Source organism: Atheta coriaria, unplaced genomic scaffold (genome assembly GCF_025399875.1).
Source record: "Atheta coriaria isolate IRGN ID8LTWV9N9 unplaced genomic scaffold, Caltech_Dcor_3.1 hic_scaffold_6_pilon, whole genome shotgun sequence".
Classification (NCBI taxonomy): domain Eukaryota; kingdom Metazoa; phylum Arthropoda; class Insecta; order Coleoptera; family Staphylinidae; genus Dalotia; species Dalotia coriaria.
In genome coordinates, this window is record NW_027045448.1 from 10,300,434 (window position 1) to 10,324,892 (window position 24,459).

Consider the following 24,459-nt stretch of genomic DNA (forward strand, 5'->3'; position numbering starts at 1 on the left):
CTAGCGAACAACGAAGAACTTTTAACTATTTAGTATAATTAAATTTTGTAAAAATAATATCTTCACCTAGAGCCTTGGATATTTTCCCGAAACTAATACAAACGAAGTTAACGCAAACAAAAACTGCGTTGAGTTTTTGCGCAGAAGAAAAATTTATTAGCGGATAAACTTATGAAAACTTTACTAGGTGCAGTGTAAAACAAGCAGGCAAGTGCACGGAAAATGGGCACGAGCCGAACGGAACATAAGAACGAACGGAATTAACTGGAAAACTACTTTCCGTCCTATTTATCCTTCCATCCCACCGCTTCGCATCTCGAGCGTGCACCCCTCTTCTAGTAAACCTCCAACGCTGAAGTAGTACAATTAAATAAGTAGATTTCAGAATTGGCACACTGACTGACTATACACTCACGCGTTGCACATTTCTCTTGCGTGTCGAACCAGCGCAAATAAATATAACAGCCGTTCAGGCTCCAAGTGAAAGGATGAAAGTTTCGAGAAGAAAAATAAACGTGTACTCGACGATGTTGTTTGTATCAACTTCAACTTCAACTTAATCAATCACAATTTCAATCAAACTTTTCGAATAATTTACGAGGTTGAATTGCGAGCGCTGGGATGGTCCACCCTCTAACTAAACCCAATACTGTGGGGAAGAGCGAGCTTCGGGGATGAACGGACGCGCGTTCGCACGCTCGATTCGTTCGACTGATGACTTTCGCATCCATTCGGACTTTTCCCACTGCGTTTGTCCACTTCGGCGGCGCGCGTTCCGCCCCATTCCGCTTCGATAACTAAATGTGAATTATCGCGGTCGTGTTCGAGGGCTAATTGCTTAATTAATCAATTTAATCAAACGACAATGGTTAATTTGCACGGTACGCCGATCAAAAAACGTTTTATACACGTTAATTTTGTGGAAAATTAAAAATTGTTAACAATTACAACTTGCTAAATAATTTCTTTTTTCTTTTCCAGGTAATTTCTACATTTTTGCTGTTACTATGGATTTTGGAGTAAATGTTTGAAGGTAGGAACTTATCAAGTATTAAAATATGGAGATAGCAATTTAAGAGCGGGTGATGTAGGAGTAAATAAAATATTTGAGGTGTTTGTGAGGTTGGAAGTGGTAAGCAAAAGCAAAATAAATATTAACGGGTCTTATTATGCACCGTTTCCCAATGGCATACTATTTGGAAATTGTTACAAACAAACCCAAATTCATTCTCTACAAAAGGTAAACATTTCAAAATAACAATTTTTGTTTCAAAATTATTTCTATTTAGACTTTAGCATAAAAAGTATTGCCATAAAGTATTTTGTGTATTGATACTGAATGCATATTGAAGGGAAATGCTTTACAATATCTTAAATTGTGGCCAAAATATACAAAATCAGATAAAGATACACAATAAAATATACTTCGACTTCGCTTGAGTAAACTCGCGGCGCGCCGCAATTTCGTTTCATTTATGTTTGATTTGTGTTCCGCTCCGTTGTATTTGCGGCGCGCCGAAAAGAAAATATAAAATAAAATGTTTGCAAAAAACTGGAACACACGCGATGTTAAATCTTTTTCTGGGGCGGCAAAGCGTTGAGGTGGGTTCGAGTTGTTGTTGCGAAAACTTTCTGTTGTGCACGTGGAAATATTTTATTATAAAATATTTGATCTCTTCAAATATGTGCGGCACAGCTTTTGCTTTGTGCACGTCAAACATGTGCGGGCGTGCGATTGTATGCATACGGCGGCCACCGTCGAAATCGAATATTGGTTGTGTGCGCAGACGAAGAATCAAAGGCAAAACTGTAACTATTCTGATAGTCCAAGTACGTAACATGAAAAAAGCCTCAAAAAGCTTTTTTATACACACAGCAGACGGTTTTTGATGTTTTGACGATTGGTCTCACTCACTGAAGAATATTTATACTGAGTTTAGGTACTTATTACTTTTATGTGATAAGTATGTTGTACAATTTTATTTACGTCGAAAACTTGTTGGAAAATTTACAAATGCGCTGAGCTTTTATACATGCCTAGGTAATAATTAATTTAACCAGCTGCGGTGCTGAAAATTTGTTTGACGTCCATTCAACCGCGGCTGGCAACAAAATTAAAGGCTCGACTAATTTTATTCATTCATTAAATAGGGCACAGATTTTACATCGTGTTTAAACTGGAGCTTATTAAGTCATTGTTTACCCGTCTAATTAACAAGATGAACATCAATGACCATTGGCGTGCATGGACAAAATGCAAATCCGCCTGATTTATTAATCTATTAATTTATGGAGGTTGCTCAGGAAAGGGTCGTTCTCTTATTTTCATTCGGCGAGACTACATTTAATGCATAATAAATTTACAGATGACCTTAAGCTCTAGAAATAAATTTTCAAACAATAAAATTGAATATTTAGCAGTTACTGCCCTCTGGTGTTATATATGTGAACTACGAGTATATGGAATAGTTTAGAAAACGGGTTTGGTTATTTATCAATAAAATAACAAGAACCCTATTTGAAAATCACCCTCTTCCATTTATTTTTTTATTACATCACGTTGGCCTATTTATCATTTTCCGCATTGACACTCGATGAAAAAGTGTCCGGAACGATGTCCGCGTCATCATGCGCCGAATACAAAATGATCAATTATCCATTAATATCTGAATGGCGCGTCACAATACGGTCAGCCCGATACCTATATCAATGTGCATTAGGCTCATTGAAATTTCAAGTGCGGTCGCTTGACGATGATATAATTAATGATGTCCCGAGCTGACTCACGTCCTATCTGACGATATTAAGTTTGCGCTAATGAAAGTCCAATAGGTCAGGTTAGATTTAATAATATTTCATGTTGTCGGAGCGAGGCGGCGCCAGTGCAGTTCTATACCCTCGGAGTGTCCCCTCATTGTACCCCCACCTCGACTTGGAGCCGTTGTAAGCCCTGTTCACCCTCGGGCGATGATGGATGGTGCGGACCGGCTGTACGAACATTTTTTAATCTGCGTTAATGCAATAATCCGGTAGCAAATTAAATTTCTTTCGATGATGGCTTAATAGTCTTTCGATACTTTGGGGGCAGACATTTAGATACCGTGACAAGCGGCATTCATGGTGATTATTTTCTGTTATTCCTGTATTGAATAAAAAATAAGACAATACTTCATTCAGCTCAAAATACACTGGATTTATTCAACCACATCAATGATTATTAGAAATTTCAATTTTCTGAAAGAGCTCCCGCCCTATAATGACATCTCTCGTGATGGTTTGGTTAGACACTGGCAATCCCACGTTGTGTTTTCATCTATAAAGATCTCCTCCGCCTTTTTAGTTGTGCCCTTCTCTGTTCGCATCTCGTTAAGTCAACCTCGCAGCTACAGACGCATCTCAACCTTAATTTTCCTACTTTGTCCCAGGGCAGATCCCTGTTGCTGTGTACTGTGTACACAAGTATTACGTGCATGCATGCGCGCGGCCTCGTTAACGCCTCGCGTGTGTTGTGTGCGTGTAAACGACGCGGCACCTAACAACCCGCCACACCGCCGAAGGAGCGAAAGTCCTCGCTGGGCCACTCGTACTCTCGCTCGTTTTAGTTAGCCGGAGCCGTTCAGTTCTTGCTAGACGAATCTATGTCGGCTCCCTTGCCACCTTCGCCACCTCATGGTCTCGTGTTAAGACTTTACTCGCCGTCACCGCCGACGCCATTGCCGCTCTTGGCGAACTTTGCAAAATTATATCCGTCTCGGTTCGGTTCGTCAAAGATTACGTATGATAAAAGAGGATGAGCAGTTGGTGCGCCGTATAATTTTGATGTAAGAAGGCTTGCACTTAGAAGTCAGCGGGTGAGAGATTACCCTACCCGAGAAGGATTAACTCTAATACACACCTATCGGGTTGGGTGGGATAGGCGTAGGACTACTAGGGATGATGACGGTAGGGGGTGGATTGAGGATTAAACTTTCTTGGATATGCATTCACATTCTGCTTTAATGATTTATTTCCTGAACGGTTTTATTTATCGAAAATATGCAACCAACAAAGCTTTAAAATTTTTATTAACTAAATAATTTACTACCTCGTTATTTGTCTTGGTACATTTGCTATTGTAAATAATTCAAATTGATTAATGAAATATAATTCAAAGGCCGACAAAAGCTTCAATTAGCAGGTAAACGTTTCAATTCAAGCTAATATCTATTGGATATCATCATTATTCAATTCAAAATTGTGTATGAAGGTATTTATGATTCCACGATGATATATACTATAAGTGTTCTATATATGTCTACCTGTAATGGAATTAAAATCGATCAGCAAGCACAGACTGAACCTGCCGCTCTCAGTTTGCATTCGCGATGTCAATAATCAATTATTGCTGCATCCATATTCGCGCCGGCCGTGTTAGTATGCCAGCGCAAGCACATCCTGCAGCGAAGTACCGTCCATCGCCCGTTTGCCCGCAATAATAATTAACGAAGACGCGCATTGCAATCGCGTGAGTTGACCCAAATCTCAATATAGCTGATTTTCCTTCCGCCACTTTGGCTTTTGTTACTTGGGTCGTCTTAGGCGTATTAGTAAATTCACGTTTGAATAGTTAATGAGCCTATGGAGGACCGGGTTTGGCCGGCACTGCGGCCGCATTTATATAAATGATAAATAACAATGAGGTCCGGTAGGTCGGGACACACTCTCTCTCTCAGTACTCCGGGTAGTGTAGTAGTGTTGTAGTAGACGTGGATGGGTCGGCGTCAGCCCGCGGCGGCTGTTTCGCCAGGAAATCCTGCTCGACGCTTTTTAGTTGACCTTTTGTATTTTACCCGTCCCATGTGTGGCGAGCAAAACCCGGATGGCAGCCTCAACAGCGAACAACACCCTCACCGGACACAAAACACACCTATGGCTTGTATTTTGTACCATCAAGCATTAAAACCGTCTGAGATGTAAAGTGCACTTGGACCAGTGGTGATTTTGATGAAAGTAACGATTTTATTTAATATTTATGTCAAAGTAGTTTACTACACTTTTTGTAATTAGGTGTTTTCTTTAAGAGATTCGTTGAAAGTTCTTCTGTAAAACTGTAAAACTGTGAAACGAAAAGTTTCCCAGCGTGCACCGAATTGATTCGGCAGTAGGTATTACTTATTTATGGCAAAATTCATTAGATGCTCAGACTTGAATCCACTTGGGCGTTGCCGCTTTTTCAATTCTCTATTTCGTTGGCAAGGACCGCTGTCAGCTGGGCGCGCGGCTGAAACTTGAAAGAGGAAAGTTGCTGAAACTAAATTTCTAATTCCGTTTCATTCCTCGTACTTTATTCCATCTGCATTTCGTGATTACAAATGTACATTTACGCACTCGCAATTTGTGCAATTCGGTTGAGAAACGCTTAGAAAAAAACAATCGCTGTTTGTGACTAAAAGTGACGTCAGTATTTAAATTTGCGCCATCAAACATTAAAACACATTGCTAGCGAATATAACTTATTTATAGCATAATTCATTAGCGCTGGGTGCACAAACCGAACCTTTTTCGATTCCTTTTTGAGCCGACATTACTTCGGTAAGTACCATCAGCTGAAAAGTTGCCAACTAAATATCTAATTCCCTTTCATTCCGATGCGCCTGGCTCTTTCATCTTACTCTGCGCGGGCGTTATCCACGTGTTCCATTTCATTTCCATTTCGTCGACGTGCTGTAAAGCTTTGAGCGTGAATTCACTCGCGCCCAGTCGGCGACGGGCCACCAGCAAAAACAGTAAGCCATCCTGTCAACTTTCTTGCGCGACGCGAGTACCTTTGTGCTCGTGCGCGTCTTTCGCGTGTTTCGCATTGTCAATTCGAAGCCCTAAAAACGAGCGGAATATTTAGCTTATCGCCGCTGGCCAGAGGAATGAGATTTAAACTTTAAACAAGAAATCCTAAATTATTTATTACGGCAAGTTGCTCCTTTATGACGGCGATTTTTTTAGTTTCTCTTGAAGCACGACCGCAACGACCGTCGACTCATGCTCACTCATATCTATCAAGATTTATCTATATTTGCATCTTCACTATATCCTTACACGAAGGCTCTCGACGTGACTTCCTTTTGTGCGCGCTCAAGTTTCCTGTCAATAAACTGCTTCTAAATACATGCAGGAGTAAAGTCCACGAGTACACGTGCATAAACCTCAAGGGCTTTTCCGTACATGCAAGAAAAAGTTTTTTCATTTCGTCGTCCCGGTGCATATTACCTACGTTTTCAAATGGGGCACCGAGATTAGACTACTTTATGTCGGTATCATCAACGTTGCATATGCCCACCACGGCCAGACCTATCCGCGCCCATCGCTTCACTTCATTTTTTTAACGCGCTCGTTTGCGCTATTTATGCATACATTTACTCGCCGCGCGCTTCTTTGCTTTATTTTTCGCGCATTATTAGAAGGTGAATGTTGACTTAACTCCCCAAATGTCAACGTGGTTGGATCATCTATGTTCTATGCTCTGGAACTAAGTGTTTTTTTTTTCGCTGGCAGACGCGTCTAGTTGCGTTTAATAGAAATACGTGGAGGCGGCGTACGCTGTGACTTGCGAGGTTTCCTTCAAGCAATGGCATTGGCAAAATGCAACGTAAATAACTTTTCATCCTAGCGACGCTGCGAACTATTGCCATCACAGTTGTGTTCATCTCTCAGCGTTGAGCTGCCAACTCACATTGCAGAACTAAAATGAACGCAAAATATAGCAGATGCAAAACGTTATTTGCTGGATTGGATTTTTCTCTACAATATTGGCAGGGTGCATATTGCATTTTTTTTATTTAAATTGGAAATATAGTTGTTTTATTAAAACAATATAGTGTAAACCGCTTGCAGCAATGTAAAAATCTCATTTTAGTTTCAATATATCTTGAAAACCTGTTTATTTACTTGCGGTTCTTATCGCCGCTGCGTTCCTCAAAACACGATAAAGAACGCCACGAAATCAGTCGTGTTAGTTATGTTCAGTTCGCATGTTGCCGCGTGCGCGTATAAATCGAAGAAGAAAGATGTGTTCTCCAACCGCAGAATTAACACCAAGTGCTTCTGAGTATTTACGAACGCCTATCAGGTACAGTCAAGTCATTTATTATCCCACACACTCACATCGTGTCATGCCAATGGCCGTTGTTTAGTTGTCCTCGCAATCGCTTGATAACTTAAGTAAATGTGGTGTTAATGAAAGCGGTATGCGCATTGTTTTCTCGATTAGAATTACCGCCTGCGATGCTATTGCCACCATGCGACGCCTCCACGCCGCCTCATTCATCAAACGCCGCCAAGTGAATCAACACACGAAGGTAAAACCGAAAGCAAATAGCATTTCAATACCAGAACTCCTCGCGTTGTTGGCACGCCGGTTATTATTTCAACATTGCATCCTGTTGGTATTTATAATCGTGAAATGTATTTACAATCCGATGCGGGCCGGGCACAAAGGCATCGCTTTATTTAGCGAACCACCGCTGAAATTGAACTGATACAGTGGCGAAAATAAACATGTTAACGGGAGGGCGGGCGACGTCACGATAGTGAAAGCCAACGAGAACAAGCATAATAAATGTTCTTACTTTGTATGTCGGCATCGAATGTCCATTGTTGGCGCTTCAGTGACGGGGGGTTTGTTTGTTGTTCTTAATGTTGTGCATGACAGCCACATGCGATGCTACTGTTGCGCTGTGTTCGTGTTTACGTCTTGCGTTATCTTTACTCAGCGAAGAGAAAAATGTTATCTTACTTCGAACAGAAGCGGGAAAACAGGAAGAAAGAAATGTGGGCAAACTTTGTTCAGTGTTAAAATGCGCGCAATTCTCGAGTAATTTTTTAGACATGATAATTTAACTCATGAGATGCAATTAAAAATAATTTTGAAAACAGAGGTGTGAATTTTAAATCGAAATAATGTTTGTTGGTCATTCAAAATATAATGTTTGAATGCTGTATGCAGGGCGTCGTGTTTAACTTTTTATGTAATCCATGAAAGATAAAAGAGCTCAGCACACAGAACACATGATGCCGCCCTAGTACACAAAGGACAATCAAAGTATGCACTCACAAAAAACAAGAAAAAAATATGAGATGCAAAAAGTCTAACTTTGAACCGGATCAAAATCAATACAAACGGCTGCAGCGGCAGAGCCATACACAGTTCAAATATTCAAAACGTCAAACGAAACAAAAGGTTTTCGCTGGCTGGCTGCGACAAGATGGAAAATGGAAGATGGTAGATCGAAAGTTGCAAACCGAAATCATAGATAATTCCGACAGGTGCAGCACAATGCACGCTGCGCTTTCGCTCTGGTTTTGTTTCCTAATATGACAAAGTACTTTTTCCGCGTATCTGCGACCGTAAGCCCACGATTTGTCTGCATGCGGCTTGGCAGGCAATGCGTTTTTACGATAAAGTTGAGCATAAACGTTACGCCAACATTGTGGCCGCGAGCACAGAGAGTGCACTTTCGCAGTTTTCTCTGTGGTTTCTTAGTGTCGTTTTGTGAAATTTTTGCGATTACCTTGGGTGTGAGCTCATGCAGGAAGTAAACATAGACCAAAGTGGATAAGAACGAAGTAAGTGCCAAGCGTAGTACGTGCCACGTGGTACAATTGAATTATTAGGTGCAATATAGAGTTAACGCTGTAATCCGCTAATTGCAGCCACAACCATCAAATATTAAAGCTGGAAAAGGAAATTAAAACCAAAAAACACATCCAGTTGATCTCGCAAAACAAGTTTTATACTTCTTTTATTGCAAACCACAATATCGAAGAAAATTGATGGAAACTATTAAACAGAGAAAGTACACCGATATAATTCAATATACGAAATAAGAAAATTGAATTTTCGTTTGTATCAAAAATACTCCTTATACATTTGCTGTGTGCATGACATACAAACACTGACAAACACATTGATTTATATGTTTCGTTTAAAAATTTCCGTTTGAAAGGAACGCTTCTCGGACGCGTTTTCGCTACAAACAAATATATAGGTTTCTAGTTTTCCACCGATATGCGGATTTCCGATTTTGCATTTTCATAAAAATGCTGCTTTCGATATTAGCGAAAAACACGCGCTGGCGTTCATAAAACATCTGGACTATAAATCATTGAGAGATAGGAGAAGGAGTGTGGAATATTTAAAGAACTGAAAAGGATGGCCGCGAAGCTGTCAAAGAGGTTGCAACAAAGATGCAATATTTTAAAAAGTTGAAAAATAAGCGGCGAAACATAATGTTTGAGCGGAATCGAATTGAAATATGTTTTCGACACTTCCGATATATGTATTTCCAGTACTGCACGACGGGTTTCCTTTGAATTATCTCTTCTGCTTGGCAGAACCTTTGCGTATTTGCATTGGCAGAATATAGTTCAAAGTAGCAATATAACAAATTTGTATTTTTATAAAAAAATATTCTATTTTGATCCAATTTAAAGCCGTTAAAGAAGATTTTGAATTGAAAAGTTATGTAAATTTGTTTTGCAACACTTTTTTGTAATTTTGAAATGTTATACAAAAACATGTTCAGAGTAATGTTCTGAATAGGTAACATTTAATTAAAATCGTGTGTTAGTTTGGAACATTTCGGTAGCATCGTGCTGAGAATGACCATTCGTGCTCACAGAAGCTTATCAGATAGGGAGCACAATGACCCAAATTAAATATCTATCTATTCTCATGTAAAACAGATCGGCGAGACATGTAGCGCGTGACAATGCCACTGGGAGTGAGCAAAAAATTAAATTAGACGCCCGCCATGAGCCGCACACCTTTATGAAAATTTCCAAACGAAGACATGGATGGCCTTAAAATTTTTATCTCCCACATTAAATCTACTTTGTGCGCACAGAGTCAAGAAAGACATATTCCCGACGTAATTGTGCTGGGGATCATTAAAATTTCAATGCGACGAGCGGGCGAATTCAAAGACTTAATATTCTATTAACAATTAAAAGGTTAAAAAGGACTCGCCCGGCGGGCTGGCTGCAGAGTCCCGGGGCCGCCGCTGGGCTCCGATGTTAGTTAGAGGTGGCTTACTGTTTTATGCATCGCCGTATCCTCGCATCCTCTTTACTGCACGAAAAGCACCGAGATTCGGTGGGCTTTTGAATATTAAGAGCACAATTATGAAGCGGCCGGGCCATTCCAGCGCGCAATATCGGACGCGTCGGGCGCGCGCGTGTAACGCTCGGTATAAACACCCCCCGCCGACGGTGGTAGCGGCGGCGGCGGCATTCGTGTCGCCGCGCCCGGTGTCATGTTTACCCCATAGATTGTTATGATCCAAAGCACGCGTCTCGCGTGTCTCTTTTCTGCGACGCGGTGCGGGCGCGTTGCACGTACAGCGCGATAATAAAAGTATAAGAATAATAAAGACGGCGGGTCTATGTGGGCGCGATGTAGACGTTTAGGAAAATCCATTCGCTATGTTTTCTTTATGAAAATTTCAGGCCAAAGACTTTGCGCGTTGCGAAAGGACGCGGCGCAAAAAGATTTTTATCAAAAATTATACGGAATTTATTATTTTTTTGTCGTCGGCGCGCGCGTTCCCTGAAGGGCTTTTACCTGAAAGTTATCTTGATTAAATCTAAGTGTTTAAAAGATAAAACTACTAAAGAAGTTAAATTCTTCACGACCTTTTGTAGAAAGCTGTGCGAAACATGAATGACGCAGTGGATCCAATTATGCGTAAAATTTTTATGTAATAAAAATGACTGCCAGTTTGTTAAAAAATAAATAAGTAGGCTAAGTTCACACAAGTAAATTAATCTGAATAATTTAATTAATAACTGTGGAGACATAACCAATTTAGGTACAAGAGTACAAGATTTGTATGGCTAGATGGCGCCACCAGTAAATATTCCATTAAAATAGCGCACAACCAAAGAAAAATATTTATTTTTTTAAATTTACACACATAATAAACAGAAATGTGGTTTTCAAATATATAGCAAATCTTATTCTGTCCATCGATGAATGCGATAATAAAAATCCACCGATATTAAACGACGACGTAAACTACAGACCAGTAAAATGCGATCTTAAACTAAAAGCACGGTAGCATTAGACGAGCGCCCGCAGTAAATAATAATTCACTGCACCCATCTACAAGTGTCGCGTAAGTGGCTGAAACTTTTCTGCGAGGGAGCGAATGCTCCAAGTGCGACCGCTGCTGTGCTTAAATTTCAGCGGTAGCATCGTTGGCGCGTTCGTCCTCCGACATTCGTAGCCCTTTTACTTGAACGCCGCTTCACTTCTCGGGGCGTCATTATAAAGACGTAAAATCTGTAAGGGCGTTTTCGTCGTAATAACGCGCCCGAACTTTTCTCGCATATTACAAACAAACAGCGGACGCGGACGTCGACTCGTCTTCATCTTCTCCAAACGCCAACACCAACACTGACGCCTACTAGACAGCTAGAACATCGTTTTATGTTAAAAACAATTGTGATGCGCTTTGTGCTTGCTCGGGCAAGATTGCGCTGTGCGCTGGACCCTGAATGAGGGTGCGCTTCAACATTTATTTTTAGAAAAGCGAAGCAGTAGAAGTATTGCACGCACAATGAACCGATGCGAATTGCTTGCGAGTTCTTTGCCAGATTGGACTTTGCAAATTATACAATAACGAGAAAAAGATAAATTGTGTTAACGAAAGTCAAATTAGAAGCGCGCGCGACACATTCAAGTGAGGGTAAAGAATACGAAAAGTTATTTTAATTGGAAGAAGCCAACGGATGCAAAGAACCATTAAATGCTCGCATTTAAATTGCACAAATGCTCATGATAAGTTGTTAATAACTGATGTGCCGCCAGGCTGACATTAGGAAACGATTTCATGACGAAATTATGCCGGAAATTGCTTAATTTCACCAGTTCAAATCAACTGAATGCACGTGTTCGTCACGTACTTCATCAAATGAATGCAAACGTCATCAGTGAGATTAAGACGGGAGCTAGAGTCAGGAATAATCATAGTGGAGTTGATTAATTACCATATTTATAATTATATTCACTAAAGATTATTAAGATATTTATTTATTTGGAATAGAAACATATTTACGCGTATTATATTTATTAGAAAACGTGGATTATTGCTCGATGTCCAAATTCATTGCTTTGACTTATTGTCGGCACCATTCCGGTTAATCATCAATCAAATGTGGATAAACAGTTTAATTGTTCGCGTTTCATCAATTCATGGCATGTCAATCAACACGATTTCATTTATATCTTCACCACAATAATGATTGAATTCCTGAAATTAGAATTTATTATTGATTCACATTGTTTTTGCCTTTTTTGTGTCAAATTATTTTAGGATAAGTTTAATATTGAATGAACATTATTCTGTTTTGTGGTCTAAAATACGAATTGCGATTGGGCCACTCAACAGCTTTTAGTGCCTGCGAGTGGTCTCGCAAACAAAAACATTAAGATATTACGCGACTCGAGCGGCATTCGCCCTTCGTGTTCTTACCAGAACGATTACGATTACGCGCCGCCTAATGGTAACCGTAAACCTCGGCGAATTGCCGCGCGAGTGCATACAACTAGAACACAACCAACAATCATTACTTGGTTGGCATGCGGCTGGCTTCTCTTTGCTCTCCGCGCGCAGCTTATAGAATTTAGCGGGCCACTCCCAATTCGTCATTTACAACTTGCAAGCTATTTACACGCATCATCGCGTCGCTTTCGTTGTGAACAATTCGGGGGGCGGTTGGGGCGGAATTGCAAACACAACGCGGTGTCTTACAATAACATTGCAGGCGTCACCATCTTAAGCTTTTCTTAGTTACGTGAATTTAGGGGTAAATAGTGAATCATAATAAATACAAGAAAACTTTAAGTTGGCGTGTTTGAGACTATAATTATTTAATAATCAAGTATCTGATCCATTTATGTGAAGCATGAGATAAGGGGAAGTTTAGTACGGTAATTTTGAACATCAAAACTTGGCTTATTAAGTGCAAATTCCCACTCAATAGCGTTATAGGCAGAGAATTGTGACAAACTTTGATAATATAATGTGCTTACCTTTGTGCATTCTAAGCAATGCTCTTATAATAATTAATAATTATTACTATTATCAAGTATATAATCGGCGTGTTTCTGTATCTAAAATAAAATCAGATAAGCAAACATTTAAAGTTAATTAAAGTAAATTTACCTCAAGTTGTTTTTAATTGAAATTTGAAACTCATTAATTACCATTCTTGCGTATGTAATGTATGAATATATATCTACGGTTGTACAATGTAATTGCACTGGGCACTTTGGCTAGCGTCAATGCACAGATTGTATTTGCGTTCGTTGCCAGCCTCGTTAGCAATTTGTTGTTGCAACATCGGTGCGTTATTAGCGCGAATATTGCCTCGATTCGAACGCATGCAGGAGAGACGTCGTGTGGGTCTCCAGACGAATGGGAAATAGGGACGGTGCGTGTTGCGGTGTTGTAATGCACCATAATACGTATTGACTAATCTGCCATGGCACATGTTATATTGCTGCCGGCTTCTAACCCTACCTGCCTACGTAATGCTATGCTTCACTGTACTCTAGCTGGTTATCCACACAATACGCTCTGATTAATAAACCTACGTATTGCAATTCACATTGGTGTATCGCGTCAATCTTTCATGCAATGATACTCATTTCGTATTTTCTATTTTGTATTTTGAAAAGGGTACCCGTATCAGGTTTGACGTAGGTTTTATCGATTTTTTGTTGTTTTTGCAATTGTTTGTATTATTAATATTTTGTTTCTTTTTTTCAGGTATGTTGGAGTTTTTTACTACTGAATTATACAAATTTTAAAAGTAAGTGTTTTTAAATTTATTTTTAAGATTTTGAGGTTAAAAAGATTAGAATTTTGTGCCACCTTCAGTATTTTCCCCTTTGCGCTTATCATAGTTGAGCTTACATATAGTTTCGGTAATGCGAGCGGTAACAGCGCAATCCGCTGATGCACATCTTTTTATTTGCAACCCCTCCGGTGACCGCGGCTTTCCTGGCCTCTCGCGTCCAGCCACGGCGCTGGTAATAAACCGCATATGCGAAGCCACTCTTTATAGATATTATCTATAGAAATTGTGGGGTTTTGGGGCTTTAATAATCGCGCGTTTGCGGAACGTGGCAAACGACGCGACTAGGGTGAGAAACGCTACGGTTACCACCGCCCCCGAGCCTGTCGGTGGTGGTATTTGATGAAGGAAACCCACGCGCCATCGGCGGAAGGACAAGCGGCAAGAAAAACGAGAGAATTTTCGGCGCGCCCAACGGTCATATACAACTGTTGTTCCTCATAAAGAAATCTAATAAAATTTGACAACAGGAAAGAGAGCTGGGCAAAAAGTAACCGAAGAATCCGGGCGTCCGGCCGGAAGCGGTGAGCTTTGAGAAAGCTAAAGCTGTGGGTTATTTAATTTCTTTCTGAGGGTAGGTTTTGATGTTTCAAGATTTGTTAGTTTTATTAGTTTATTACGTCTGTGGCTACTGAACCTATGTGATTCTTGCTTTAATTAAATTTGCCGTTCCTGCCGAATGAAAATAAAAAATGAATACCATGCTGCAAAAGTTTGTTTGGCATCCGCCTTGCCCAAGTGGTGGTAACTTAGCTTTTTTTATTTTTTGAGAGTGCAATTTTGGTATTTTTAACTCGGCCAAGAATGCGGATACTCAGAAAGAAATTAAAAGCGGAATTTTTGGGTGGTAGTGTAATTCTTGAGCTGAAAGTAGGTACATCGAAAAATTTCCCCTAAATCATTTTCTAATGAACAGTAAGTGTCGACTCTTGCGCTACACAAGACATTCAAAAGCGGAAGAATTCGCAGGGCGGAACAACACGAAAAAAGTTTAAAAAACAATTCGTCCGCCCCAATTCGCTCTTCTTATCGTCCAACAATTTCGCGCAGTTCGGCGCTCGGTGCTTTTGTTTTCGGGTTGAAGTTTTGGAAAACTTTTTCTCGGCGTGCTGCATCATCATCGCAAGCTAATTACTATTTAAAAGCATTCTGAATTAACGCTTTCTTTTTAATTTCTATGCAAAACAAAAATCAGACGAAAATAAAATTACAAATTTACAAAAATTATTTTTTAATATAAAAAATTCGTTATTTTCACCATTTTATAAACCATATATTCTGAGTAGTTGGTGTTAGAACACTAATTATGCGGTTGTCAAAACCACAGCGGTATATTATTTTTCACCTTGACGTTTAGAATAAAGTAAAGTAAAGCAACACTAAAAACGCATTATGTATACGAAAAACAGTAATAATTATATATAGTCGCGGCAGATTTTCCATTTTCCATTAACGCCTACACTAATATGAGAGCCTCGTAGTATAAAGAGCGTTCGCGAGGCAAAGCGCGAACGTAAGCGACGCGTAATGATAATAACAATAATAGCACAATGGGGACCATGGAATGTTTAAAAGCATATTCCAAAAAGTAATTTAAGTAGAGCCATTATGAGGCTACGACGCACCTCCGCGTTTCATTTGGGCCCGCAGCAAAAAGGAAAGTTGAATTGGACTTGGTTCGTGGGTACTATTATCACTCTCTCGTATCCGGCCCTATTTCAAGTGCTTCACAGCCGGAAAGACGTTGCTCAAACCTGCGATTCGCTAAGAAACCTCACTGGAAATTTATAATAAAAAATTAACTAGTCAGTGATTTGATTTCCAGACGGGAGGCGCAAAGTCTTGTTGAAATCAATATTCCAGGCGCATACTTTGTCTTGCTTTTATCACTTTCATTTCGACTCATTGTTTGCTTAAAGTTCGGAGTAAAGTTTGCTCCATTCTTTTAATTCGCACGTTCTTTCTCCTGACGGCGAGCAATGGTGTTGATGTAGCATTAAAGTGGCAACGCAAATTAAAGTGTTCGAAGCGATAAGCATGCTCGGCACAGTTTTTATTTTTAGTGTTTTTATTGCCATCAGCCAAGAGCTAGTCATTTATTATGCACACAAGTAATAGTACGGTTGTTGTTTCAAACAACTCTAGGTTTGTATGTTTACTTTTAATATTGGTTTACGAGTATGATTATTTGAAACTAGAATACGTGCATCAAATAATAAGCCTTAAAATTATAAAGTTTAATTTTTCTTGAATATAAACAAAACGAATGAATTAATGTTATAATGTTTAATATTACTTTCCCTCTATGTACCTGCATTAATTTCATATGAAAAGGTTTAAAATATATAAAGTACTTACATATGTAGGTATATTACAGCGTATTTACCTTTAATTTGAGATGCCGGCCGAGTAACATTTGAAATATTTCATAACTTACGATGCCACAAGCGGAATATAAAATAACACAAATAATATTTTCTTTTTAATGCGGTTTTCCTTCGTCTCCCATCGTCTGCTTTACTTCTTCACAGGCATTTCCGGTCGTTTTTCGCGCGCTGTGCTTGTCATACGCCCACGCCTGGTTTTTCCTGTTCGTTCGCGAATGGAACCAGCCGCGCTGTTTTCTTGCCGATCATGGCCAGGATGTTCACCTACGCGCGCCGCTTCTAAAAGTTATATTGCTTTTCATATTTGTTTAAAAGCAAAGGTCTGTTGTTTTTTATACGATGCCATAAAGATGAATGCATAGCGCGTATAAAATATATATTAGACACATAACAATGAAGGTTGTTTAAAACTTCTCAACTGTTAAACTGCCACAAGCACACCGCATTGTTATTAATAATATTGGCAAGCAAAATAAGTACTTTGCTTAAAAGGGTTGCACTCGGTATTTGCAAGTTTTTAATTCAAGTTATGATTTTTAAGACCATCAAAAAGTTATTACAGTAATAAATAATTTACATTAATCCAAGATGCTTCATAAAATTCTTTTAAAACTTCTTTTTTGTATTGAAATCAAAATCTATTATAAGATAACTTTTGATATAAATATCTACTTAGCAGTGTTGATCAGAACATAATTTAATTTGTTTGTGATTGAGTGGAAGGCATTAAAATATCCCTCTGCAATTCAATATAAAATATTAATGGAAAAAAGAGCCATTTAACTTTCTGGATTACAATAAAAAGTTTTATTATTGAAACGTCAACTTTCAAGTTTTTGTAGAAGCCAATTATATGTTTTGAAACTTTTTATTATTTGCCCGCCAACTTTTCTTTAACGTGCTTTCATTACTTGTGCGCAAAAGATTTTGTAAATACCGTTGCTTTAATCGTTTCGCATTTTATATTTCTTCATTCCATCATAACATTCTGCATATTTTTTATTTTTTACATTTTCATATTTAATAACAGAGTAATCGATTTTGCAATGCAAATATTAAAATCGAAATTATTGTTTAGTGTAGGTACTGGTTATAATTGCGTTCAGCTCGATTATTTGTAAAATAACAACCCCAAACATGAACAAGAATGTAAGCCATTACTTTTTATGCTAAACATGTACAAGTTTAAATGCCTCGATCGCTATCTAAATAGTCGAACGTTGCCGGCGTATCGCAAATCGCCCTCTTAGCCCTCTCCGTGTTCACAATTTTATATCCATAGGTGTAGGTGTAGGTACGGAAGCAATGGCAACGTAAAAGGACGTGGATAGATTCCATTATTTAGCAATTTTATATTAATGCTGCGAATTTGAATGCTTTTAATGCGTCTATCTATTTTGCTCCGGTTCATTAATTTCTATATTTAATGTATCCATCGGTTTGATAGTGTTCGGTAACAAAGAGTATTATTTTGCTCGATAATGAATTTTTGCATACTTGCAAAATTATATGCAGTTATCATTATGCGTATAAATATAATTAAAATGAAATTCAATAACATTAACATTAAATGAGTATAGTTTATGTAATAGTTTATGAAGTATATATGTTTGGTCATCAGATAAAATAAATTTAAATTAAATTAATTTAATTATTACATTTCGAACATTTATAAACTTTGTAATTGTGCGTGGAGGTATTTTAATTTATTGTACGATATTTTTTGCTTGATATGAAAATATTGAGGCAATAGTGAGAGTTTATTGCCCCTCTTAGAAGAGAGCCATGGATTAAACTAAACTACCGACTTATTATCTTTATTGGCCAATTTTATGTTACAAATTACATGCTGCGTTGCACCCCGCGTTCACACACATAATATTTCTTCCATTTCTTCAAATACTCGTACTCGATCTATTATTTTCTTTGTTTTGTTTCAAAATACTTTAGTACAATCAAGTTTTAGTTTAATTGTAAAATTACGTTATTTTTTAAATATCTGCTTAAGAAACGCTTAAGAAAATTATCTATGTACTTAACTGAATAATGCGTGCTTCAATGGAACATCACATACGTTGTTTATACTTATAATAGTAAATACATGCGCTTTGCGCATAATGGCAGAGTCGAAACTCATTCCGAACTTTAAATACCACACATAAACGTTTTGTTACTGCGAGAATTGTGCATTTCGGCCGCAGTGTCGAGGCAAAAGGCAAGAAGGCAGAATCGTTTAATAAAAATTAATGTTTTACTGTGACTGCTCCTTCCGCCACACCCGCATCGAAAGCTAAACGGCGAACAGCGTAAAGTCCAACCCCGGAGAGGGAGACATCATTAAGCCCACACGCTTATTGTGGTTTCGTGTTCGCTTATGTATGTTTTAATGTTTTACCGCAGTTTTATCATGTACACTCGTACCTTTTGGGGCGCTAATTTCGCGCGCGAATGTGTGGAACTTTGCAGCGGACGAACGAGATTTCTAAGTAACGCTGCAATAAGAAAAACAAGTTTAAGTAACGGCGGCGATTAGAAGCACAGCGAGCATTAAACGAGTATGAAGTCATTAAAACATATTTTACTGCATACGCTCACAGGGAACTTACAAGGAAAAGCTAAGGTTTATATTTGACTTGTTTTAATGTTATTGCAAACGATTCTTTTGTAATTTTATTTAAGTTTATACTTGCACTTGTATCTATAACCTCTTCAAAGTTTTACTTTGATTTTCGAACCTAAAAAATATTTAAGTTGATTAAACAAAACAGCAAAAGGACTTTTCCAGGAAAGTCAAAAGTTTTACGTAGTAATTTAGTGTCTATTTTGACTCATCTCAATTATATAAATTAAATGAAAACTTATTTCTTTTACTCTACATCTTTACTTTACTGTTTGAATTTATGATTAAATTAAAATAGTAATATTATTGCTGTTTAATTACTTTTGCAGTGTTTTTTCTGTATCAAAATGGTAAAATATGCAAAAACATTTTTATTACTGTTTCCTTTTTGTTTTATATAACTAGAACTAACTTATGTGGCACATTAAAACGAACATTTTTACATCTTCCATATCACTTAAAACCCGCCTCATATGAAATATGCACGCGCGCACAGAAAAAAAAACTTTATACCAACCGCATACGCGTTCGCACTCATTGTAAATAGTTAATTGACTGTAAGGAGGGTCTCCAGCTCGCGTTTACACTTTACTCGCCCACCGACGCACATTCGCAATCACATTGTGCGCGCCTCGCATTCGCGAGAAGACAATAATTTTTTGTCCTGGCGCAGCAGCACTCAACCCAGCGCCTTGTGTCCCCAGCGCGCTACAAAACCTTGTTGTCGGGCGCGTACCGAACAGACGAAGGGGAAGTCGTTTCGTCTGTTGTCCCGTTTTCCCATTATAAGTAATGGCTCTGTGCGCTCTGCGTCTCGCACGACGAAGCAGCGCAGGTGGGTCCTTCATAGCCTCAGCGCCAGCGGTTGACTTGCTTCTCGTCTGCTTTATCAATTATGTCGCCAACCACTGTCTGCTGTTCTTATTATTCGTGGATACTGGACGTTTGTGTAAATATTGACAAGTTACCTTGTGATAAATTTCCTCAAGAAGAATTTAACCCTAAAAAACTTTAAAATTTCAAAAAATTGCAAATGCGTTTTGTAGTAAATTGTTGATGTAAAATATTTCTATTTTTTGGGGGTTGCTTTTCTTCTAAAAAATGTTTGTATTTTTTACCGCGTGTAAAATACATGGAGAGTTAATCTGATTTTGCATTTGCACTGTGACCCGGTCGGTGTGTTTGCTTTGTGCTAATGCTACTTGCATAATTTGATTTTAGAATTCCTTGGTTGTGAATTGCGAACTCTCCACGCGCGCGCTCGTTTTTGGACACTGCTTAGACACATATGAGAATATACGAGTACGAGCAGTGTTGTGAAAATGTGTCGCTTGTCTCGTTACGACCTTGTTCATGTCTGGCTTATTTGTTTGGTTAGTTCAACGACAAATAATAGAACCAGTGCCTGCGTGGTGCAAAGTTTTACACTCACCAAAAGTATAAATAAAGCTGAGAGATGATACAAACTAAAATTGTACGTTTTAATGTCCAGTCCTGAAGAATTAAAAATTAAAAATTTAAATATCGGAGCACATCATCATATTTTTGTCGGTATAAAATAACAACCTTCATACATATATAAAATAATATAACTGAATGTATAAAAAAACATTCAAAAATGTTATTCTTGTTTTACTGCGTTTTTTGCAAATAAACATTTCACACATTCCCAAAAACAAAACAAAAACGTTATTCCGGGGCAACATTTGTGCGTTTTTTGCTGTTTTACGCCGCTCTTTTTATTATTACTTTTCATTTTTCATCCCCGGCCAGTCCAGCAGCAATTTTTCTAATCTTAACGTCACGAAAATCCGGTTCTTGTTTTATTTCATTATTATAAATTCTCCAACATCCGAATGTAACACGAACTGCGCCCGTTCCGGCGCCGTTTTCGGACGCTGCGCCCTGTAATTAGAGCGCGAGTTGGAGACGACACGCGTTTGTTCTCGCTGTAGCGCCGAGAGGAAAAAGTTTTAAGAATTCATGGCGCAATTAAAACGTCCTGCATAGGGAGTGCGCACACCCGACAGATGACAATAATTAGACAAAGGAAATACTAATTAGAAAGAATTATCTGATATGTTCGTTGAATTTCGCAGACATTTTAATAAACTTTATGCACGCGCGAGCACGGGCACTGCGCGTGTTTCATAAATAACATAAATTAGGCGCGTGTTGTTAATTTCGTCAAGTTAATGGCCAACCGCGTGTGATACATTTGCGGGGTATTTGCGGCGGTGTTTGAATTCTTAAAATTTCAATTTTGTGCCACGAGAATGACGTCAAAGTAAATATTCGCTACATCCATCGACGAGCTGGGCTGGATGAACCCCTTGGCATGAAGTTTGCCCGAATTACCTGTGCAAATATAAAGAGCGCCACGAAGGAAGTGAATTGTTATTTATTCATATCGATGTGATGAGTACCAAGGCTAGGTTTTGAAATTTGGTTATTGAGTGACTAAATGTTTCATAGAATCTAGGAATAGAGTTATAAATATTTAGTTGTTCTATCATCGAAACTTTTGAGTTTACAAAATGAACAAAACATTATACAATACTGGCGTAATTATTAAGGATTAAAGTATATTTGAACAGGTAGGATAAAAGCAAGCTTTAACTTCAAAATTGCAGCAAATTAACATCGAAAGCTCAAACGCTTACTAAACGATTTTCTGCAATGAACACACAATTATTCATGCTGCGTTGCAAAAGACATTATTATTACTTTGACGGCATAATGAATTTAGCTGTCAATCCTAACTGTGATATTTTCTCAAGCTTTCTTATTATTATGCGACTTGAAAATAAAATGAAGCTGTCGAGTAAAAATAAACACATTGCGAAAATGCTGCAGGCGTGATCATATTCAAAGTTTGGCGACGTGTGAATATGATAAACGTCGCTTCAAAAATGCATTATCGATTTTCCGTGCGCAGGAGAGATGCAAGTTTATCTAAATATAGACCTTCATACACATCAGCTATACTTCGAGATGAATTTTTGCAAAACCATACACTATCTACTCTGGCAGCAACGAAAACTGTAATGGATCCGCGTGTCGGGGAGAAGTAATTATATTGTTTATTTTTATTAAATTACTTAAAAACTAGTTGAAATATCTACAATATTAAACTAAAAATTGAATTTTAATTAAAAACTTTAAACATTTATGTAAAATTGTTGTTATTGAGATTAAATTTTACAGCAATTTTCTTTGAATTGTGTTTCTTGGTAAAAAAATGACAGCAATTAATCAATCTAACTACATTTTCTGAATTTTTTGCACTAGATTCAGTAGGTAATTATCTTACATTCAAACTTGTTGTAATACCATTATTTATCGACACCTTGTGGAATATATTTGCACACAATTAACGTTGTTAACTCTCCTTTTTGCTTCGACACGAAAATACGGTACCGGCAACTGAAGCAACTTTTGTTTGATAATAACTAACGTCAAAATGTACAATGTAGGCGTGATTGTGTGGGTGATTTCCAATTTTAAAGTTGTCAAGTTGCATCGTGTTGCGCATGCGAAATGTTGTGTGCACTTCAAACTACACCATTAACTTCAATTACTCTTCACTTTCATGCAGAGAAAACAAAATAAAATAAAAATTGATGTTTTTGAACATAGTTAATTATGTTTAAGTAACTTTCCCGGCATCTAAATACTAAAATTGCCATATTTTTGAAAATTTTAAAAACGTTTCGATTACAATGTTGTCATTCCAACCATATGATGGCGTGTCATGCACCCGCCGGAAACCAATTTTGTTTTAGTCGCTAGTTTATAGTGTTTGTTGCTGGCATCATCGCGGTCCGGGGCCGCTGAACTTATCTCGAAACTAAGGGACTCTTGTTGGTGACACTTCTCGTCATGCCGATGACCGTTTCAGTTTGCCACTGCCTTCCTGCTGCCGCCGCCGTCGTCATAGTGTCGAGTAATTCGTTCATTCGTATGTCGACAGTTTTGTGTCTGGGCGCGGCCAACTCCGCCAACTCCAACTGCACCTAACAGTTTAATAAGTATAGTTTGCAGTTTGCGGCGGCCGAGTGATTAAAACTAAATAATATCTGAGACAAATTTTCGTGCAATCTGGCAATATTACCAAATTTGAAATTGTAAACTTCTTTTCCCATCCAATATTTATAGTATTTTGATTATTTTATATATTGTCACTGGTATAAATATGAAAACATGAAAATTAAATCAATTTTAATTGAGCTTATGCAGTAATAACAAAATAAATCTGAATTTTTATTCTACGTAAATAAATTATACAAAAATTAACAGATACTTCTTAAATTAAGTCGTCCTTATCACATTGCAGTATTTTTCATATTTTGCGCTAACGTTGTCCCACGCAGGCATCAAACACTTTAAAGATGATTAATTACACGCGTTGCATAAAAGGTGCCGGGCTTCCTGCTGACGATAAGCTTTTAGGTGGGACGTTAATGAGGAAGCAGGAGTCCTCGATGTAATTTATTAATTGATAACTAACTCCCACTTAACCCTACGCATAAAAAATAATCTACTGCTTTTAAATTCACTTATTTTATACCTAAATGTTTTAAGCTTCATCCTTACTCAGGATAACAACTAAAAATCTTTCAGAGTATTACGGCAGCGTATACTCGTAAACAAAGAGTTGAAGTACTAGTGTGAAGGTGTTTGGCTGATGAAATGCTGCGAGATTATATTCTCTTGTTTTATAGTGCGAGTTGCAATAAGACTATTCGGTGTATTGCGGTCGTGTGCCATGTAGTACATTCTGCACTAGGAAAGCGCAGGGTCGCTCGGAGTAAGAAGAACATGCTAAAACATTTAGTTTCTTGTAACCCATGGCGGCGTGCACGAATGAAGCGCCAAGAGTCGCGCTCGGCATAACGAAGCAGTCGGTGGTGGTACAGCACAGAGAATATAACTACATATACACATTTTGGTGCTGCGTGTATACTTATACACTTATGAGATGACTTTTGTTCTGTCAAATACGCTCGTAAAATATGCATGCGGAACGTATTAAGGTATTAAAATACACTTTCGCTTCAAATCTGCTTTGTTTTAACGCGAACACGTCCTGGAAATATTCACATTTACATAATATTAAATAATTACAACTTTTGAAAATAAATAAAAATAATATTATATTATATTTTGTTACGTTAGTTGAGGCTAATTTATTTTGTATATATTTAGATTATGTGGAGGCGCCGGGCTTGAATGTGTAAAAAGTTTTTGGAGTTTTCCGTTTGAAAGTATTTTATACAGCGAAAAATAATGAATGTTTTCTATATATCTACGCAGGAATCTGGTAAATCTGGCGAAGAGCAAATCCGCATGTAAATCGCATGCACACGCTAGAAATCACTTATCGCGGGGAGCGCGCTGCCGGAAACACAATACGGCATTATGACTAAACAATACCCGAATCGCAGAATGCCGAAGCATAAAAGGCATGGAAAATTAACTTTTCTCCCAATTTCGAGCCCAGTGCGTGGCGGCGGCAACGCGGACGCTTCGGTCGGAATTCTAAACAGGCGGCGCGAG

The 24,459-nt window shown here is 38.2% G+C and overlaps 1 protein-coding gene across 5 annotated transcripts in view; it reads left to right on the top strand.

Annotated features, from left to right (window-relative positions):
• Window positions 1-24,459, top strand: part of LOC135794826 (chaoptin-like) — a 122,575-nt gene that overhangs the window by 60,261 nt on the left and 37,855 nt on the right. Inside the window, exon 2 of one of the 5 annotated variants that reach the window (XM_065306265.1) lies at window positions 982-1,033. The exons of 3 other annotated variants lie outside the window; for them this stretch is intronic. In XM_065306265.1, coding sequence (XP_065162337.1) covers window positions 1,024-1,033 — 10 coding nt within the window. In that variant the 5' untranslated portion in view covers window positions 982-1,023. Of the gene's footprint in view, window positions 1-981; window positions 1,034-7,326; window positions 7,332-24,459 lie in introns of those variants that run through there. One more of the 5 variants, XM_065306266.1, reaches the window with a different exon arrangement.